Source organism: Chelmon rostratus, chromosome 16, assembly GCF_017976325.1.
Source record: "Chelmon rostratus isolate fCheRos1 chromosome 16, fCheRos1.pri, whole genome shotgun sequence".
NCBI classification, from domain to species: domain Eukaryota; kingdom Metazoa; phylum Chordata; class Actinopteri; order Chaetodontiformes; family Chaetodontidae; genus Chelmon; species Chelmon rostratus.
In genome coordinates, this window is record NC_055673.1 from 6,046,217 (window position 1) to 6,065,304 (window position 19,088).

The 19,088-nt window shown below is 41.5% G+C and overlaps 2 protein-coding genes across 4 annotated transcripts; one reads left to right on the forward strand and one right to left on the reverse strand.

The window, feature by feature from the left end:
* Positions 1–524: 524 nt before the first annotated feature.
* On the forward strand, positions 525–3,442 carry olah (oleoyl-ACP hydrolase). Of its 2 annotated transcripts, XM_041954801.1 has the most exons (8): positions 525–566; positions 743–801; positions 945–1,079; positions 1,293–1,431; positions 1,569–1,668; positions 1,989–2,158; positions 2,262–2,344; positions 2,593–3,442. In XM_041954801.1, exons 3-8 carry the CDS (start codon positions 950–952, stop codon positions 2,733–2,735), a joined length of 765 nt encoding a protein of 254 aa, XP_041810735.1. In that variant the 5' UTR covers positions 525–566; positions 743–801; positions 945–949; the 3' UTR covers positions 2,736–3,442. The 2 variants fall into 2 exon arrangements, with proteins under 2 accessions (XP_041810735.1, XP_041810736.1); XM_041954802.1 differs by having other exon boundaries at positions 537–801; positions 887–1,079.
* On the reverse strand, positions 2,911–17,171 carry slc9a3.1 (solute carrier family 9 member A3, tandem duplicate 1). Of its 2 annotated transcripts, none has more exons than XM_041954800.1 (16): positions 16,629–17,171; positions 9,794–10,096; positions 9,479–9,639; positions 8,692–8,770; positions 8,315–8,492; positions 7,959–8,179; positions 7,655–7,857; positions 7,437–7,526; positions 7,277–7,347; positions 7,059–7,188; positions 6,816–6,961; positions 6,318–6,438; positions 5,468–5,641; positions 5,181–5,226; positions 4,980–5,066; positions 2,911–4,257 (listed from the first exon to the last, which is right to left on the reverse strand). In XM_041954800.1, exons 1-16 carry the CDS (start codon positions 16,963–16,965, stop codon positions 3,962–3,964), a joined length of 2,643 nt encoding a protein of 880 aa, XP_041810734.1. In that variant the 5' UTR covers positions 16,966–17,171; the 3' UTR covers positions 2,911–3,961. The 2 variants fall into 2 exon arrangements, with proteins under 2 accessions (XP_041810734.1, XP_041810732.1); XM_041954798.1 differs by having other exon boundaries at positions 5,172–5,226.
* Positions 17,172–19,088: the final 1,917 nt, after the last annotated feature.

The window sequence follows — 19,088 nt, forward strand, 5'->3', positions numbered from 1 at the left end:
CTTATTTGAACAGGGGCCTTAATAAAAGCAAAACTTGGATTACTAATATGGGAAAAATTAATTTTGTGACATATTTTTTCTTTCCATTGTCATGTATTCTCAGCCCCTCAGACTGGGAACCCCTGCATACTTTGAAATAGTCATCAGTACAAAAATTTGAGAAAATTGGCTCCAGGTTGAACATACACATTTAAAATGCTGGTTACAAGATAATGCATCACAGCGATAAAATAAACACATAATAATATAAAACCTGTTGAAGGGCAATTCTGAACACAAGAGCTTTTCATACTTAAAAGTAAACACTCCTTTTTAAATATAATTTTGAAAGCAGGAATTTTGAATTGAATGTTTCCGACAGTGAAAATCGTGGCATTTCCTGTCATTGCCTGTTTAATTTTGTCGAAACTTGACGAAGCTCTTGCTCCCTCCTCCGCCTCCTCCACCACGGAGGGAAACCCGTCAGGAAATACCAACAGCAGAAAAACAACGTCACTTCCGAAAAACTTTTTCTCAAGTGTTGACACCATGTTTTGAAATGACTTCTGTCCTGTTCATCCATCCAGGTATCAGGTAACATTTTATAAAAGTATGACATGAGCAAGTTAATGGCGCAGTGTATAACTAATGTAAACTGAGTGCAGGGACATACACACTCCATACTGTAGATGTCTCCAGAGTCCACAGAGATCACATTTACATGAACCATAGAAGAAAATAACCAGGAAATGTTCCACTTCAGCATGAGGAATTACTGCTGTTCTACAGGGAGAAGTTGATGGAGCAGCCAGTAACAAAAAGGTGAGACTTAACATTTCTATAACCCCCCCCCCCCCTTAATGCTTTAGATTTGGTGGATCACCACTTTTGCTCTCTTGTTAAACAGAAGCAGGAGCATAAACTACAGATGTGAATCAGTCTTGGATCTTTGCCCCTCTGTGCAGTTAAGATGGAAAAGGTGATCAACTGTTTCAAGAGAAGGCCGGATGCTGTGACCCGGCTGATATGCTTCCCCTGGGCAGGTGGGGGGTCCATGCACTATGCACGCTGGGGAAACATCCTCAACAGCTCCATAGAAGGTGAGATGTTGCATTAATGCTGCACTCTGCACAGTTCATCCATGCTGTTTGCTCTGCATTAACAATTTCTCTGCTGTGTGTAATTAAAGCTAATTAATCTACTGTAATAAAAGGAGTTATGGGGTTCAGAGTTTCAAAGTCTTGAAATGTCACAATATGATTAGATTTATACTCTAAATGTTATTTTTTTAACACTTTTACTGTCACTTGCAGTGTTTGCTGTCAAGCTGCCAGGCAGAGAGGGCCGAGCCAGGGAGCCGTTCTTTCAGAACATGCAGCAGATTGTGGACGAGGTTGTTGGTGTGTTGTTACCGGTGCTGAAAGAGAAGCCGTTTGCTCTGTTCGGCCACAGGTATGATAACAATCAGGGCTTTGTAGGTCACATCGCGTCTGTCATGCAGACACAGCCCGGTTATCACTTGTTTTTTGAGTGTCCACCACTTCCAACTTCTTTTTTCTTAACATTTGCTCCGTCCTGATTGGCTTTAGCTTTGGCGCCTTCACCAGCTTCGCCGTGGCGGACGCTCTGAAGAGACTGCACAACCTCGAACCTGTTCACATCTTCCTGTCTGGAGCCTCTGCACCTTATGTGAGTGTATTTATTACACTTGTCCAGGATTGTTCACTCAGTATCAATATATATATACCCTCTGAGGCTTGAATTCATGTATTAAAAGCAAATTACAGGATAATAAAAGCATGCAAACAGTATCACAGACTGTAATCTCAGTTGATTAAGTGTATTAATGCTCAGATTTCAGTTCATGGTTGAAAACCTGCAGACAACTTCCTTTCTAGACTGGTCTGACCGACTGATGCATCTTTATATTCAACTATAACATCACTTTAACAGAAGACAAAGGATTTGGTGTTGATAAGATACTATTAATGTCGTCTTTTGTCGTCTAGTCAGAGACGCGTATCAACGCTCCGAAGAGAAGCGACTTATCGGACGACGATTTTCTCAAGTGGTTGAGTTCGATTGGAGGAACTCCACCTGAGCTGCTGGCGAGCCCGGACGTCCTGAAGCTCTTCCTTCCTGCCCTGAAGGCCGACCTGCACGTCGTGGAGAACTACAGGTGGGCTGACAACCTCCTTACTCAGTTAGTCAAATCTGTATTTAACTGATTTGTGATTCTGAATGAATGTTTGTAGTGATCGGAGCTGCCGACTTTCCCGCAGGTGTAACAAGCCAGACGGTGCGTTCCTCTCCTGTCCTGTCACATGCTTCGATGGAAAGGATGACGTTCCTCATGACTTACAAGGTCAGTCCTCTGATTTGTCACTCTACACTAAGATAGACAGGGCTTCAGTTTGTCGGGTTCTGGATGCTTAATATCAGAAATCATGGAACATTTGGTCTCTGTAAATTCATTCATTCATAATGAATGACATAAACTCCATCTGTATGAGCCTGCAGTGAGAAAAAAAACTCTAGAAAAAGCTAAATTTGCTCTAAAATGACTTGTTTCCATAATATGTAATGAAGTATATTCATGTATTTTATCAACAGCTTGGAAAAGCTTCACATCAGGAGATTTCACCGTCAGGATGCTCGATGGGTCTCATTTTTACCTGAAGGATTCTGGAAATGAAAAAATTATTTTAGACTACGTCACAAAGCAACTGGAAACATCAGAAATGGACTATTTATAATGAAATATGTGCAATCACTGATCGTGTCTAATGACTTAAATGTGTTTTTTTTACTAATTCGTGGTGATGCAAATGAATTCTGTGCACATTTCAGAGATTTCATGTAACACACTGTGTGACAAATGGAACTGAACGAGTGTCCAGTGGATATTAAAGAGTCAGCAGGCTCCACAGCTTGAAAATGAGCCATTAATTTTTTTATTTTATTTACCTTACTTTTAGTTATTAGATACATCTCATATTAATTAACACCAGTTTGATGAAAATGTGCCAGATTTAGCTAAATTTCATTTGCAGTCCAGTCAAATGTGCTGATTTTGTACAGACAATACGCCAACAGTTATTTACAATAATATGAAAAAGAGAAAAGCAACAACAACACAAAAATTTTCTTGATAAATAAATTAATAAATGATTAATCAATTATCAAAGTAGTTGTGGATTAATGTTCCAACAGTCTACTTAGCATTCGTGACTTAGCATTTCACTTAAGACACAGTGCAACTGACTCTTTTTAATTCTAAATCCATAAAGTTTGAAACCAGTTAGGCAAAGTGTTCTTGGTGCACAGATTTGAGATGCTGGAAAAGTCCACATAATACTAAACTTCATTTGTGAATAAATATAATGTACGTCCGTATCACACGTGATGTTTTTACATTCTTCAAGTTTAAGTTCAACCTCTCTCTTAACTCTTCCGGGACAAATGAGAAACCACACAGAAATGCTCTACTCAGATTACAAAGTTGGAATTATCCTCATGCCGCTCTAATTAAACGCATTATCTTTACAAACGACACAATTCATAAATATCTACGTTATTGAAAAAGGTCTTTGCACCACACTGTGGGATGAGAGTCTCCCCAGGGACTGATCTGCAACGTTGGACTGGTTTACCATGAACCAGAGGAGAAGGTAGGACAATGTTCAACATGTGCTGGTAAATAACATGCCACTGTGCATGCAGGAGCCCTCGCTTTCCACGCAGCTTCCCTTTGCTCAGTGAGGGGTGAAGGCAGAGCAACAAGTGCAGCTGCCTCAAGAGAGCAAAGGTTGTGGGACTGTGAATGTTTTGTCTGGAAACTCTGGACTAAGATTAAACAATGGCACAGAAAAGAAAACACCCCCTGGTCAATATTTTGAGAGCAAGGGGTGCAAAGTCTGAGGTTAGGTTCTGTGTCTTTGGCAGCCAGGTTAACGGGAGCTGGAGGAGGGGCGGGGTGCTGCTACATGTGGCCTCCGTCTCTGTGAGGTGGAGGCGGAGGCGGTGGAGGCAGCTGCTCGTCGTCCCTCTGCTGCGCGGCAGGAACGTCGGCCAGCACGAAGGAGTCGGTGGAGCGAGCGCTGACGCGAAGGGGAGCCAGGCGGCGCAGGTTGCTGGGCGTCCACGGCAGCCGCACCTGGGCCCGCTGCGAAGGAGCCACAGAGTCGCCGTCGAGCTCGCCCTCCGCCAGCCACGGAGGGATCTGCACCTGTTCCATGGGGTCCAGGTCCGGCATGAAGACTGGGTTCTCAATCCCAGCTGGATGAGAGAAAGAAAGTGAATTAGTGCTGACGGGGTTTGAAGGTTAAAGACAGTAGTGGGAAAGATATTTAGAAGTTTCAATTACTTTACTTGAGAATTTCAATTTTATCACTACTTTCTGCATCTTCTCTGCAGCAAATATTGTATTTTTCACTCCTCTACATTCATTTTACAGCCTAAATTACTTTTCAGATTATGATTTTACATTAACTATATCACTTTTAAAGATTAAACCAGTGGTTGCCAACCTTTTTGGCTTGTGTCCTGCTATAAACAGTGTCTAGTTGAGGCCTCTGGTCAGATTTCAAATAGACTTACCCTCTAAGCTTTTTAAAAGGTTTTATTGAAATAACTGAGGCCCCAAGAGGTCAAATTATCCAATATTTCACAAAAACTGCAAAAAGACTGAAGCTTTGTGTTGCAGAACTTTGTTTTTTCTTCTGACCATTTGGAGGGGCTGGACCACTATGTTAGGAACCACTACACTAAAATACCTCACTGTATATCAAGTAGTTAAAAGTAGTTTCTAATAATGTCATATGAGTCACAGTTTCAATACTTTTACTTTAAAGATTTTGAATGAAGGACTTTTACTTATAATTGAGTATTTCTAGAATGCTGTAATGATATTTTTGCTCATGTAAAGGATCTGAGAACTTCTTGTTCTTCTTCGCCCCACTGGTTAAAGGTAAGTGGACACAGTGGTGGACTTGTTTTACCTCCTGCTCTATAGGTGACCCTCATGGGGAATGAACTGCCTGAGGCCTCAAAGCCGGAGGCGCTGTCTCCCTCTGAGAACCCAAAATCTGGGGAAAAAGAGGAGAAAATGTTTTGCACAAAAAGGCTTTTGTGGAGTATTCAGACAATTTAGGGCTTATGTGTAGTTTTAAACCTGAAAAAGAGGAACAAACCTTCATCACCTGAATGGTAGCTTTTACTTTTGTCCACTGACTTTCCGTTTGGCATCTGCAGTAGGCAGAGAAGTCATTTTATCAGTAAATTACAATTTATGACTTTACTTTTACAAATATAATCTGCAAAACTCAAGTTTTAATTTAAAAAACAGAAATCAGAGTCCTAAAACTTTAAAGTTGTCTAATTACAATCAGTCACACAAGAACAAGAACTTAAATTTGGATAAAAGTGGCTAAATTATTATTCAAATCAGGTTCTACATGATCAGAAAAATGAAATCTCAGGCTCTGACCTTTTGCTGCTGGTCTTTCTTTGTGTGCTTGGTAATGTGCTTTGGCGGAGCGACGCCCATTTTTGCAGACTTAAAGGACTCCAAACGACTCCTCATAGTCCTCTGGAAGATCTCCTGCACCTCATTCTCATCCTTGTTGAGGTCGAAATGGCTCCGGCTGTACCTGTGCCGGTGCTAGAAAACAATAGACAAGCAGAGAAGAGACAGTATGAGAATCTGAGAGCTGGTTTTTGAGAGGACAAAGAGGACAAGACGTTTAGTTTCAGACATTGCATTGCAAACTGGGGGTGTAGGGTGTTAAAGCAGTTAGAAGCAGGTGGCATCTATGACAGCCACTATTGCATTGCATTATGGGAAATGTAGGATATGGCATTTCTGTCTGAATAAAAATGAGGATATCTTGTCCTCTGCTGCATTGGTTTAGTAAGCAAGTAAAGTTTATTTTTAGAGCACATTTAAGCACAGCTTAAGGGACCAAGGAGCTGAGTGCCAGTGAAGAAGGACGGTGACATAAGATGGGGCTTAAATTGAATTTTGAAATTAAGAGGGGGCCAATGAAGAGAGGCTAGGACTGGAGTGACGATTCAAGCTTGCAGCTGTATTTTGGACTATCTGCAGGTGAGTTGATGAAGATCAGGGAAGGCCTAAATATAGAGAATTACTTTTTCTAAATCATGGAAAGACAGAAGTGCCTCAAGTTTGGAAATGGTTCTTAACTGATAACTGTAACTACTCTCCAAAACAAGTTTACCTCATCTTCCAAGCTATCCAACTACTGTTTATGGAAATCTAAATTGCTGTAGTTCGCATTTAATGTGGTGTGTGTAGTGATATGACTGTAAATACTCACCTGTTTCCTGCCTCTGTACAGATGCTGCTGCAGCAGGTGGTGAGAGTTCACGTCCTCTGTCTCCCTCACACCATTCATGGTCTGCTCGTGCATTTCCAGGCTCACTGTCGGCACAGGGTCTCTTCCACAGCACAGAAAATCACGTCAGTTACTTTAAGTCTTTAACAAGAACAACAACACTAACTTGGGCTTCTCATACAAAGCAGCAATGCTGTAACTGCTACTGCTGTAACTGGCCACTAGGTGGCAGTGTCTGCAAAGATCTAATGCAAGCAGATCAAACCTAGGTTTCAACTTGTAAATAGTTAATTTATTATTGGTGTCTCATATCTAAATATAAGTATGCATTTCATAGCTGAAATGGAAGTAATGAAAGGAACTTGAGAGTTTTGTAAGTAAACTATTGCACTTAAAGAGTTTTGTACACTGGCCTGTATTCAGACTACCCTGCGGATATCCTGTGATTGTGGTGTAAATCAGGTAAAAACGTTTGCTCACCTCATGGTGGACATTGCACCCTGATCGTCTGACATGTCAGCCATAATGTCGGGCATGACGTCTGAGAAATCGTCACCAAACTTTTTCTTGAAGTCGATGAACGCGGTTTCATTGCGGACAAACTCCAGGGAGCCTCTACGTTCACCCTGCGACAGCGAGACAGAAGGACTTTCTTTACCAACAGCCACTTGAATATGCTTGAATAAAAAACAACAAGAGACTTATACAGCATATGAGTTTCACCTCAGCCACGTAGCTCATAGCATCCTTGAGGTTCAGCTGATGGAAGACATTGAAGACGTAGTCGCGGTTCTTCCTCGCCGACGGCTTCATCAAAATCCTCGACATCCACTTCTCCTCAAAATGATTCCACCTTCATAGCGAGAGAGGAGATTACTGTAGCTTCATCGAAACAGTTAAGAAACTGAACTCGTCAAATCATTTAAGATGTCTTTACATACTTGTCCCTCATGTAGTTATGTCCTATTTGTCCAGATATATCTTCTATGGCAACAAGCATGTGGTCAAACACCTAAACAGCGAAAAAAGAGATTCTGTAAACGCTGGACCGCAGCCTGGTAGTTTATGGCTTTTCTAACTTTTTCTAACTTCAAGCTTTACCTTGTTCTGCACTTTTTCTATGAGTGTGAGCTCAGTCACTGCAGCTCTCTTGACTTTGAGCCAGGTGACCAGAGGTTTCATGGTTATTCCCTGCAACAGGAAGAGATTCAAGCAAGTTTGCAAAATTAAGTGGTTTTGTGTTTTGAGCAAAAAAGCTTCAAAAAACAAATAAACCAATACAATTTTTTAGCCTGGTAACAAGTCAGAAAAGTGGTCACCTGAAGAATGACAGTGAAGTACACTACGATGAGGGTGGTGCAGACCATCAGATTCTTCTCTTTTATCTTGTTCTCGTCCAGCATTGTAGCCAGACCATACGCAACAGCCCCTCGCAGGCCACCGTAGCTCATAATCACCTGATCTATGAACTCCAGGGGGACCAGCCTGAACTTGTTCAGGATCCAGGTGAGGAAAAATACACCTGTAGCACGAATGCACACAAACAAAGGCTGTTTTGTGACTGTGGACATCAGATAGTGTACTGTTTGCACGCAAAACTGACAACAAAAGACAAAACCTCACCAATTAATCTATACACAAAGATGAAGAGGAGCGTGAGGAGGATGAAGCCCGTGTTCCACACCCAGATTGATTTGTCAATGGCCGAGATGCCGAGGAACACAAACACGATGGTTTCCGATCCGTTGGCTAACACCTTCATGACGTATCGGACTGTGGTGACGGACCTCTCGTCCATGTTTGCATTGATGTACTTCTGGCAGCACATGCCGCAGAAGACGATCCTACCGGACGAAAACATGTACAACTAAGCATGGTCATGGCTTTTACACGAACTTCCATAAATCCTTTGATAAACATGATAAAATGGACACAGAAATAATAAAACATATACAATGTTATTTTAATGGGGGACTCACGAAAGGATGGCCGACAGGGAGAGCATCTCAGCCGTCAGGTAGGAGAGGTATCCCAAGACGAAGACGAAGCCTGGCTCGATGATCTGGATGTTTTTCGTGCATCTGGTCAGAAGAGAGATCAGCAGGCCAAACACAAAGCCCACGAGGGAACCACCAAACGCCACCACAAAGAAGGAAACTGAAAATAACGTGTGTAAAAAGTTAAATTTTATGTCATTCAGCTTGGATTATAAGCTATTTATTATCCCTCTCTAAACATGTTTGCATACATACAGCATCGCTGAAATCAACCCCAGGCAAACTCTATCGAGCCAGGCGGGACGCCTCATGCACAGTTACATTCCTATCTACGAATGGATAAATAAATGTCTTCTTACTTATTCCTTTAATGATCTCCACAGCATCAATTTTGGATCCTCCCAGTGACACGAACGCGTCAAATACATTGAAGAGCACCTAAGAGAAGAAGAAAATGAGTTGTAGGATAAGAATGGATATGACTTATAACATGCAATAATCACGACTGATCAATGATTAATTTCAAATGCTTTCTTCTTATTTTTGTAATTATTCCATATCTGCAGCTCCTATATTCTCTTTGACTTGCCTGTCACAGAGTCTGTCTTGTGTTTTGGGTCTGTAATGGCAACTGAGAGTGTGTAACAGATTTATATAAAATAGATGGCATGTTGAATAAGAGCTGGGAATAAAACCGCAGTGTGCTGACATTTTTTCCTTTTGTGGTACAGAATGCTGTTACTTCTTGTCACTTGTTACCTCTCATGATAAAGTTTTGACATGATAAGAGTGTGGGGCTTTTTCAGTCTTAAACAATGCCATTAGTAAGGAGTGGAAAGTTAAAAATAATACCTTTTTATTCCTTTTCAGCAATGAATAGACTGGAATTTCATGATTCATACCACATGCAGGCAATATTTACATTTAGTTCAATCACTTCAAACAGCGCATTGATTGACCAAAGAGGCTGACAGGCGACAGGACAAAGTGGTAAAGGTCCTTATTTGCTTTGTCCTTGCTTGTTTGCATTCTGAACACTTCATGTCTTGGACGTGTACTTTCAAGTGATGGATGTCTCAGTAAACTCACAACCTGTTCTGCTTCTCAGCTAACTTGAAAAGTTAAGCGCAGCAGTTGCATACGAACCACTGTGACACCGTCGTTGAGCAGCGACTCTCCAAACACCATGATGAAGAGGACCTCGTTGACGTGGACTTGCTCAAACACGGCGATGACAGCAACGGGGTCCACAGCAGCAATCAGACTCCCGAACAGAAGATACTGCAGCAGGCCGATGTCCAGGTCACCTACGGCACACAGGGCAGGGGAAACTCGAAATCTGGCTTTTATTTCATGTAGCTGAGCAGGAAGTTTGAAGAACCACCCCACAATCCACTAGTTGCATGATTGTTAAGTGACAGGCAGCCTGCTGAAGTGAAATAAAGTGAATGTCCCTCTTACCCATTGCTCCTCCCTTGTGACACCCCCACAGCGACAGGCCCAAGCTGGCGGCGTTCCAGCAGGTCCCGATGACGGCGTAGACCAGGATGGCGCCCATGTTGCTGAAGAAGAGCTTGTTTGGCATGGAGTAGCCCGCGTCCAGGATGATTTGAGGCAACAGGTAGAAGAAGAACACAGTTGGGGTCAGCGTGAAGGTCTGCACCTTGTCTGCACCCCAAATCATCCCACCCAGAATGAAGCCAAAGCAGATGAGTAGGGCGCTCTCTGGGATCACATTGGTCACATGGTGGTTGGCCTCGATGACTGAGAGAAGAGAGGAAAAGGAGAGTTGACTTTCTCTAGCAGGTTCCCACGCAAGACCAGCAAGTGTAGATTCATAAAAACCAATACTAAGACTGAATTCTTGGCAAGACTCTGTGTTCAATTTTGTGTCACGTTTAAAAAACATTGCATCATAACTAAACCATAAAACTAAAGCTGTTTGTGAGGCTGCAAAGTTTGCAAATGATCAACTGCTGCACTCCACTGAGAAAGTGGCACTTTTTGTTCAGGGCATATGATTAACCAGCACGGTGGAGCGTATGAGGGTTTAGAAATCTCTGCATTACTAAAGACACACTTTTGCTTCAGGTTACTTGACTTAATGGCCTGACAAAGTGTCGCTGAAGATCATTTAATAATCAAACCTACTGAACCACTGCAATAGACCCATTTCAAACTGTTGGACTTCTCCATCCAGCCATCCTAATATGTTTCACTTAAACATACTTGATTAGAGTTAAGGGCAATCATGTATGTGCATGCACCCATGCATTCATGCGTTCACACACACACTTAAACTCCACAGCAAATTTCAGCCTCCAAGGGTGAAAACTGTGGCCGCCAAAGCGTGAGGCTACAGAGCTGCTGATCGCAACTAAAAACTAAAGACGATGCATCTTTTTTTCACTCATTTTAGCACACAAGTGTTGTGGCATTTGGTGTCCAATCAGATAAAACATGAAACAATGACATGATTATGAACACAGTGCAAACATGCATAAAAAGAAAGTCTTCTGTTCCCGGGAACATCATGTTGTGTTGATGAGACTGTTTACTGCTGCAGCCAATGACACTATGCTTTACAGTATTAGAGGCACATAGTGGTGCAGGTTAAAGAAACCGGCAACCAATCAGCTTTTTCTATAAGCGATGGGATCCTACAATAGATGAACATCATTTAAAATGATGTCTGAACAGTCAAGGAACAGTCAAGTTGAAAAAAAAAATAAAAATTCGGGCAAATTTTAAAAACGTATCTTGTTGTTTTTGGTACAAGACAGAATCAATCATGCGTATGCTACCGTGTGGAAGATCAGAGTTTTCCAGCCTGTGTGACAACAGGACAACATCGTAATTATTTTATATTTGTTGGGTTAAAAATAGCTCAACATTATCTTCTTTGACAGAGAAGTGAGTCGGACTGCAACATCCAAACCAAACGTGAGTCAAACAGGCTGATACTTTGCTTCTTATCTCATCTCTGAACATCACTGGTCATAAGAGATGAGAAGCTGGTAGTAACTGGTAACATGTAGTCCATATTCACCAGTCCAGCACACTTCATTTCCTAAAATGTTTGCTACATACCCAATTTCGCCAAACCAGCCACCAATATCCATAATGCAATTAGATAAGGGGTTTCCACATGGTGCCACTTGAAGGTCACGATGGGTATTCCTGTGATGCCGGAGCCATGGCCATGTTCAGTCTGACTCAAGTTCAATTTGGACTCTGACGGCTTCAGATGGGATTCTTGGTGTGTTAGCGCAGCGTCCCCGTTCACCCCGGAGATGAGGCAGATCAGTAACACCGACCCCAGCAGCCGCAGGTGTACATATCCACAGCGTCGCATTTCATCAAATAAATGTAAAGAACAGCAGTGGAAAGAGAGGCTGAGCTCCAAAAGACGTCTTGTGAGGTGAACTGTCTGTGCCAAGGCCAAACCGAACTGCCGGACAGCGTGTCACACTTCTGATCCCTCCTTTATTTGTAGGTTTGTGCTTCCTCTGTCTTACTCACTCTTGTTTGCTATCACTATCTTTCCTCTTTCCCCAGTCTCATCTCAGTCTGCGACTCTGTATCCTCATTCCTCCCACAGTCTGTGGTCAGCAGTGAATTCAGAAGTGTGCAGAACCCTGGACTCAGCTTTTTATATGTACAGTATCTCCTCTATGACCAAGGTTGTGTGTGTGTGTGTCTGTGTGTGTGTGTGTTTAGCTTGGAGAATTAAAGGAGGAGTAAAGGATGTCCAAGAAAGGTCTCAAGTTATTCAGTCACATTTGAAACTCTCACCAGTCATCGCTTTGTTGTGCTTTCCGGTCCGCATCCACTCAAGTTTGTCTGTGTGTGTGTGTGTGTGCGTGTGTGTGCAGAGGTCATTTGATGCATGTTGAACAAATGTGTGTGTTTAGGAACATTTCAACTCTGTCTCCCAGATTTGCGCTTACTAATGATTGACGCTGATGTTACTCAATCCTGGTTAAAGACTCCCGGTTTCTTGACGTGAGAGAAGTGAGAAAGCTCTCCACTAACAGTCCCTAAATAAACTACTATGAAACAATGAAGCTATGATTCACTTATTATCACTTGTTATTTATTTGTTTTGTCCTGACATGTTTGAAATATCCATAATTTCTAGAGAATTATACAGATTTTTTAAGGTTATATCTAATAAGCCTGATGTGCTATTTCTCTGTGATAAATAGCTGCAGTGTTGTCCAAAAACTCTGAAGACCATAGACTGTATGAGACATAACTGTAGTCCAGTGATGAAGATGGTGAAGCTCACTCACAGTGACTCCGGTCGTCGCCATCTTGGCAGTGTCTGCTAGTCGCTAATCCAAAAATAGGCAAAGATGTGGATTTTGGGTGGAGCTGACGTGGGCTGAATGAAGCCTGGTTGCAAAAACCAAGCTGCAAGCTGTCACGCAAAGTGGCCACGCACATAAGCGTAAGCTTTAACATCCTGTAAATGTAATATAAAAATTCACCCCCATATAGTTGTCATGAGCAGGGAATTAGCTATGAAGACAAAAAAAGTTTTTTGTACCAGGCTGTAAACATGTTTATTTCTGCTGTAAAGTTGCACATTTTAATATGGAGGTCTATGGGGACTGACACGCTTTTGGAACCAGCAACAAGTGGCCATACAAGGAACTACAGTTTTGAGCACTTGGCGTTGGCCTAATTTTCAGCTGCTTTTTAGGACACAACTGCCACTTTGTTGAACATGTTCCTTCATTACGATGAGCATGGGCACTGTCGTGCCTTCATCCCAGTGAGTGAGTGAGTATTGTGTACGAATCCGCATCTGAAAACAGTTCCAAAAAGCCACCATTTATTTTTGTTGGAGTAACATTTGCTCAAAACTACAGTGCCCAGCTGTTTTAGCGAATTACTGTGCCTTTTTCAAAATAAACTGTATTTTTGTGAGACATTATTAAAGGTGTATGTCTTCAGAAGTAATCAGTGGGTTTGGGCTGAGTGCCACTGACAGGTTACAGAAGTCAGTATTAAAAGACGACTAACTGGTTTGGGTCTTTTCATGACATAAGGTGACTGTAAGAAAAACACAGAATGAAAGCAGCCTTGTCCTTTAAATGACCACTTCGCATTTTTAAAGGAAGTAAACTCCGGTCTGTGCATGGCTGACAACAAAACATCTCTGCAAAGTGAAGGAAGATGAGCCTCCGTTGTGAATACTGTACTGTCTCCCTGATCCGCTCATTGAGTGGAATTGTTCTATTATGACTGGTTTTTGTTTTTGTTTTTTTTTGGCCAACAGTCCCGTCCTGTTTGAGCAGGACAAGGGACAATAGCCTCATTGGTAAGATGGACTGGTTTGATGATTTGATACGTAAGCTCTCACACAGGCGCAGGTGTGAACCAGTGTGTCTCTACTGAGAGCTTTATGCAAGCGACAAAAATGGAAATAAACTGCATAATCTATTATTTTGTAAATTATGTTATTCATATTCCAGTGGAGTTAAGATAATTTAGCATGAACATATACAAACAATTACAATGTTTGATCTATTGAAAAGCAGCTTTATGTCTGATAGACAACTTGTTGGTTTCTAAATGCTATGAATCATCGCTACGAGAACGTTTAGCTGCACAGCCTGCACAGTCAAGCATGAAGTCCCCTGCTCAGCCTTATTAACTAATGACCTCATATATCTTACTGAACACTGGCTGGTCCTTAAACCTTTCACTCATTGTAAAATGCCACAGCTACTTGCACTCTTTAAACAGCCACAAAGAGAGGTCACCTTCATGGTGAAAAACAGAGGTCATACAGTTGCTTTCAGACTGGGAGCCACACTAGCAGCAGCTTTACTGTGACGCAAATCTAGATAAAATTCCATTTCACTGTGTATTCATGTTGCAAGTGTTCACCTAATGCTTTTTATTTTATGTAAGATGAGCTAAACAATAAAATTAACCTGAATTACGACACCAGCATTACGATGGCTGACCTGTTGGGTGTGAAAAGGTCAGAGACACTGACAGTGACACATAAAGTAAAAAATGTTTCTGTGTCTCACCTGAAAAGTGTGAAAACAAAAAATGAACACAAACTCCTGAAAACATGGAGTAATTCCTTTTTGATTATACAAAATGTTTCCTCGTGAGGTCAGACCAGAGACATTAAGCTCGTGCGCTGACTGACAGGAGAAAAGGCAGCTTTCCAGCTGATGACGGATACGTAAACATGAATTTATTGTCCATTGTCCTTCAATTAGCGCAGAGCGGAGGGAACTACCTGCAGTGAGGAGAATGAAGGAAAGCAAGCACTGTAAATCTGGAGGGAGGAAATAAGATCTGAAGAAAACTTCTGCCATTGTCTTCACTTCAGGAAACTGCTTTTGTTTTGATTAATGCACGATTACTCCATGTAGCCGATTTGTTCCACTTCCTTTGAAAACAAGTTTGGCAAACCGGCATCAATTCTTAAATCACATTGATTTCATTGATCTCCTAGCAAGAAGCATGCATCCCCAGCTTCTAAACATGTTTGAGGTTAAGTACATGTTAATGGTTTCCTGCTGCAGAACAAATCTGTCACAGCGTGGTCGTGACTGAAAGATCAAACATTTACGAGTCCTATTATCTCTATATCCACAAGTTCGATGCCTCTATGAAATGACAGATTTAGCTGTAAAGGTTTAGAGGTGTACTCCGATCCTTGTGTCAATGTTTGCCTTTTGCACGGCCTTTTTTCTTTCTGATGCTTTAAATGATTTCAAGTGTGAACTCTAAACTGCGTCAAGGACGTGTAGCAATTTTGATAGATATGCTAAGATAAAATTGCTGACAAAAATATACTTGCAAAGCAGTTTTTAGATTAAATCTAGTATTTAACCTTCCTAACTTGCAAAATTTCCCTTCACAAAAACTCGAAAGCCAAAAGCTGCAGAAATATATGCTAAAACCATTTATAACATATTTCCTGTTATTATTAATAACCTCTCGTACAAGTTACTGTCACTACAAACAGGGCTGTAACATTTTCAGCCACAGGCAGCACAGATCAACGCTGAAGCTGCCAAACATGACTTATCTACTGTAAAAAAAAAAGTTAGCCGGTTGTGTCTGATTTCATTGTTTGGCTATCCACAGTCATTTCCTGCGTCATGTAGCGACAACCACTGTCCCGTATTTATGTCAGTGGAGGCGCACACAAACACATACATGAATGCATGCTCATTCATTTACATTGTCCACAGTGCTGCAACCCATTTACGCCTGTTGTGTACACATGAAACACTAACGACCACACTCCGTGATGACAACAGGGACAAGTATTCAGGCTTCATCTGGTGAGCTATCGAACAGAGGTCAAGCTCTCTTTAGGCTCCCATTTTACGCCCGGCTCATTATGACAGAAGTGTATTTTGTCCTGGTCCAATCAAAACATTAGAATTAGAAAAACGCAGACATTTATAAAAACAAGTAACATGAAATTGGGTGACATTTTTTTATCAAAACAGCCTGACAGTAGCATGAATTAATACAGATTGCAGACCTGGTTACACCCCAACCCTTAACCTTGGAATGAGGATGAGCAGTAAGATGATATAGAATGAAATTATAGACATTTTCTCCTCCTTCTCGATGCTGGATTTAAAGGCAAGGTGAGTCTTCTGGATTTCTCCATCTGCAAATATCATCAGTCTTTCTCCAGAATGACTCACCTTTAATTCAATAAGCATAACCCCTCTCCCATCTGGCTATTTAATTAATGGTTTGTTGATTGAATTTCCATTTAATCACCATTTCGCCACATCCCCAAAATTGAACGCACATTACCGTTGATGGCAAGTAGGACATTTACTCAAGCAAACTGCTGTGTACTTTAAGTATTCCCATTTTACTCCCTACTTCTACTCCACTTTACAGTGACCTCAAAAACTGAACATTATCACCTCCCTTAGGATTTAAACCTAAAACTGCATTAGTTTAAAGATTAAACTACTCAACAGAACAAAAGTAGTAAAAATTTAATAATAAATATGATGCATGTAATAGAACACTCTGGAAGGGGCATTTCTTCGTATTACTTTTACTTCTGATACTTTAAATTTTACTGATAATACTTCTGTACTAAATGAGATTTGAAATGCAGTTTACTTGTAATGGAGTACACTGTGGTGTGGAAGTGTTCATTCTGCACTCTACACACTGATCACAATCACATGTTGCCTCTAATTAAAACAAGTGTTTTAGTGTACTGAGCTGCATTAGATGGATCTGGATCAGCCTTCCATGGACAAGACCTGTTAGGACTCACTTAGTTTGCAGAGCCAGCTGACCAGGATCCAGAGGGCCACCAAGTACGGGGTGGAGACATGATGCCACTTCCAGCTCACAATAGGTAGAGTGGTGATGGGCCCTCCTCCATGACCACTGTCCCCATGCCCGGAGTCCCCGTGCCCGGAGTCCCCGTGTCCACTCGTGTCATGGCCTGAGTCCGTCCCATGTCCTGTGCCTGAGTCTAAGCTCGAGTTGGTCCCATGATCACTGCTCGCCACAGTGCCGTGTCCGGCTTCATCGCTGGCCATGCTCGGGCCTCTGGACACCATCAGCAACATGCAGAGAAAAAGTGCAAATCGCCAAGTAGCTGCCATGTTTGGGAAAACTTCTCCACAGACTCTTAAGCAGCCGTCTTTTAGGATGTGGACTCAAGTGCTCAGGTAAACCTCAGACTGTGAGTGAGTCTCTCATTCCCGTCCTGTGTCTCCCTCCCTCTCAGGTCTCTTTCACTTTGTCCTCATGTATGTCCACATTTTTATCTAACCTGAGCATTGTGGCCCTTTCTCTGCTCTCCTCTCCGCTAAGGATGCAGCGTTTTACAGCAGGTGAGGCTCAGCCCATCCTGATGCTAGTCTGCCTCCTCCCACTTAGTACCCAGACCAGCTAGTTTGGCCACTTTACTCAATGGAGGTTTTGATGCTCTCTTCCTTTCTTTATTGGCTGCCAATGCTTGATGAGCAAGTTTTCACTGATTTTTCGTACAGAATTTTTTTGCAAAATACACCAATTTATGTTTAACAACTTAGTAAAAGTTTGGTTGAAGTGGAAGGTATGGTTGTCCATTTCAAGAAAAAGTACTTTTTATGTGCCACATCTTATTTGTGATTTGTTTTTTTTATTTTGTTTTGATTTCTGTGGTCAGGTTTAAGCGGCACACCACCAATTTACACATCAAGTTCAGTTTACAGTCTACTACTACTGGTTAATAATATCAGAGATAAGAAAAAATATACTGCCAAAAATTTGAAGAAAGAAATTGGACACGGTGGGTACAGATAAATTAAGTACAATGTTTATTCTATTGCACAGAAATAAATATATGTGTGTCACAGTAGAATAAAAGTGTTAGTGAGTGTTAGTAAAAGAATTAGTGTTTCTGTTTTTTGAAATTGTATAAACCAAATGACTCAACAGTTAATGAAGAAAATACTTGAGAGGAACTGTTTGCTGCAGTCCTTGCATCCATCACGGCTGTTGTTTACCAAAGTCTGAAAATGATGAGGGCTATCTCAGCTTGTGCTTGGATATTACATACATTTAAAGGAAATCCTGCGTTACAAACTGGGGCTGTAGAGTTTGAAAGATATACCGGGCGGAGAGTGTGTAATGGCTGGATTGTGGAAAATGTAGAATTCAGCATTTCAGCTGCATCAATTTTGACCATCCTTTCAGAGAACTGGGTATAAGACAAGACTGCTTAACTCATCTCTGTAATGGAGTCCACTTGTCACTCATGTTTCAAGTTTACCCATATTATCTAAACCAGTGAGCCAAGACCAAATGGGTCAAATCTTACATAACAGAAGGAAAAGGAATCACATAAAGATGGAGGATTTTTGCTACAAATATGCTAATCTTTTCTGTCTTTTTCCGAATATTTCCCTTTTTCTTGTGAGATACTGGATAATATTACCTCTTCTGACATCTTAAATAAACCTTTTTGAGCCAGAACTAGTCAGAACGCATGAACATGACCTGTTATGAGAGGCTACAGGGAGACACAGCTTCATTTTAAGGGGTCAAAAGCCAAAAACATTGTTAACCAGTGATCTAAACCAGTTATTTGGAAGGGCATATAATCGCTCATATTAGTGTAATTATCCAAATTGTTTGCTGTAAATGTACATTAGTCACTTCCTGATTTTCCCCTCATCATGTTCACAGACTTTATCATAATGGCACCTTCCTGGCTAAATAAAAAATAAATAGGATGAACTGATACCTGATCTAGGTTGCTTCTTTCAGTAAAATAGACCCCTCTATCCCTCATGTATCCATGTCTGTATGTGACTACCACTGTGTGTGCATGTGTGTCTCAGAGTTTTACATAAATATGTACTCAACGCATCAAGTGATGTGAGCACAGGAAGGCAGTTCGACCCGTTTGTCTCCCCTATTGGAAAGAAGCGCCTGCACACCCAACATCCCCTCCTCTAGACACACTGCACGACAGTGACTGTGTTGAGCCTTCATTGCCACTATACATGCGTGTTTAGGTGACAGATACTCGTAAATGAGCCTTAGTTTGGACGTGCCGCTTCTTTTCCATGAGTCACTGATCAAAGACTTCTCACTGTTGGGCACATTCCCTTTAGTTACAAAATAAAGATCAATATCAGCTCCTGCTCTTGTTTTCAGGAACGCTGGGATCAAAAGTGGGGCATTGAGGAAATGTGCCTTTCCAGAAATCCAGTATTGAGAGCAAATGTACACAAAA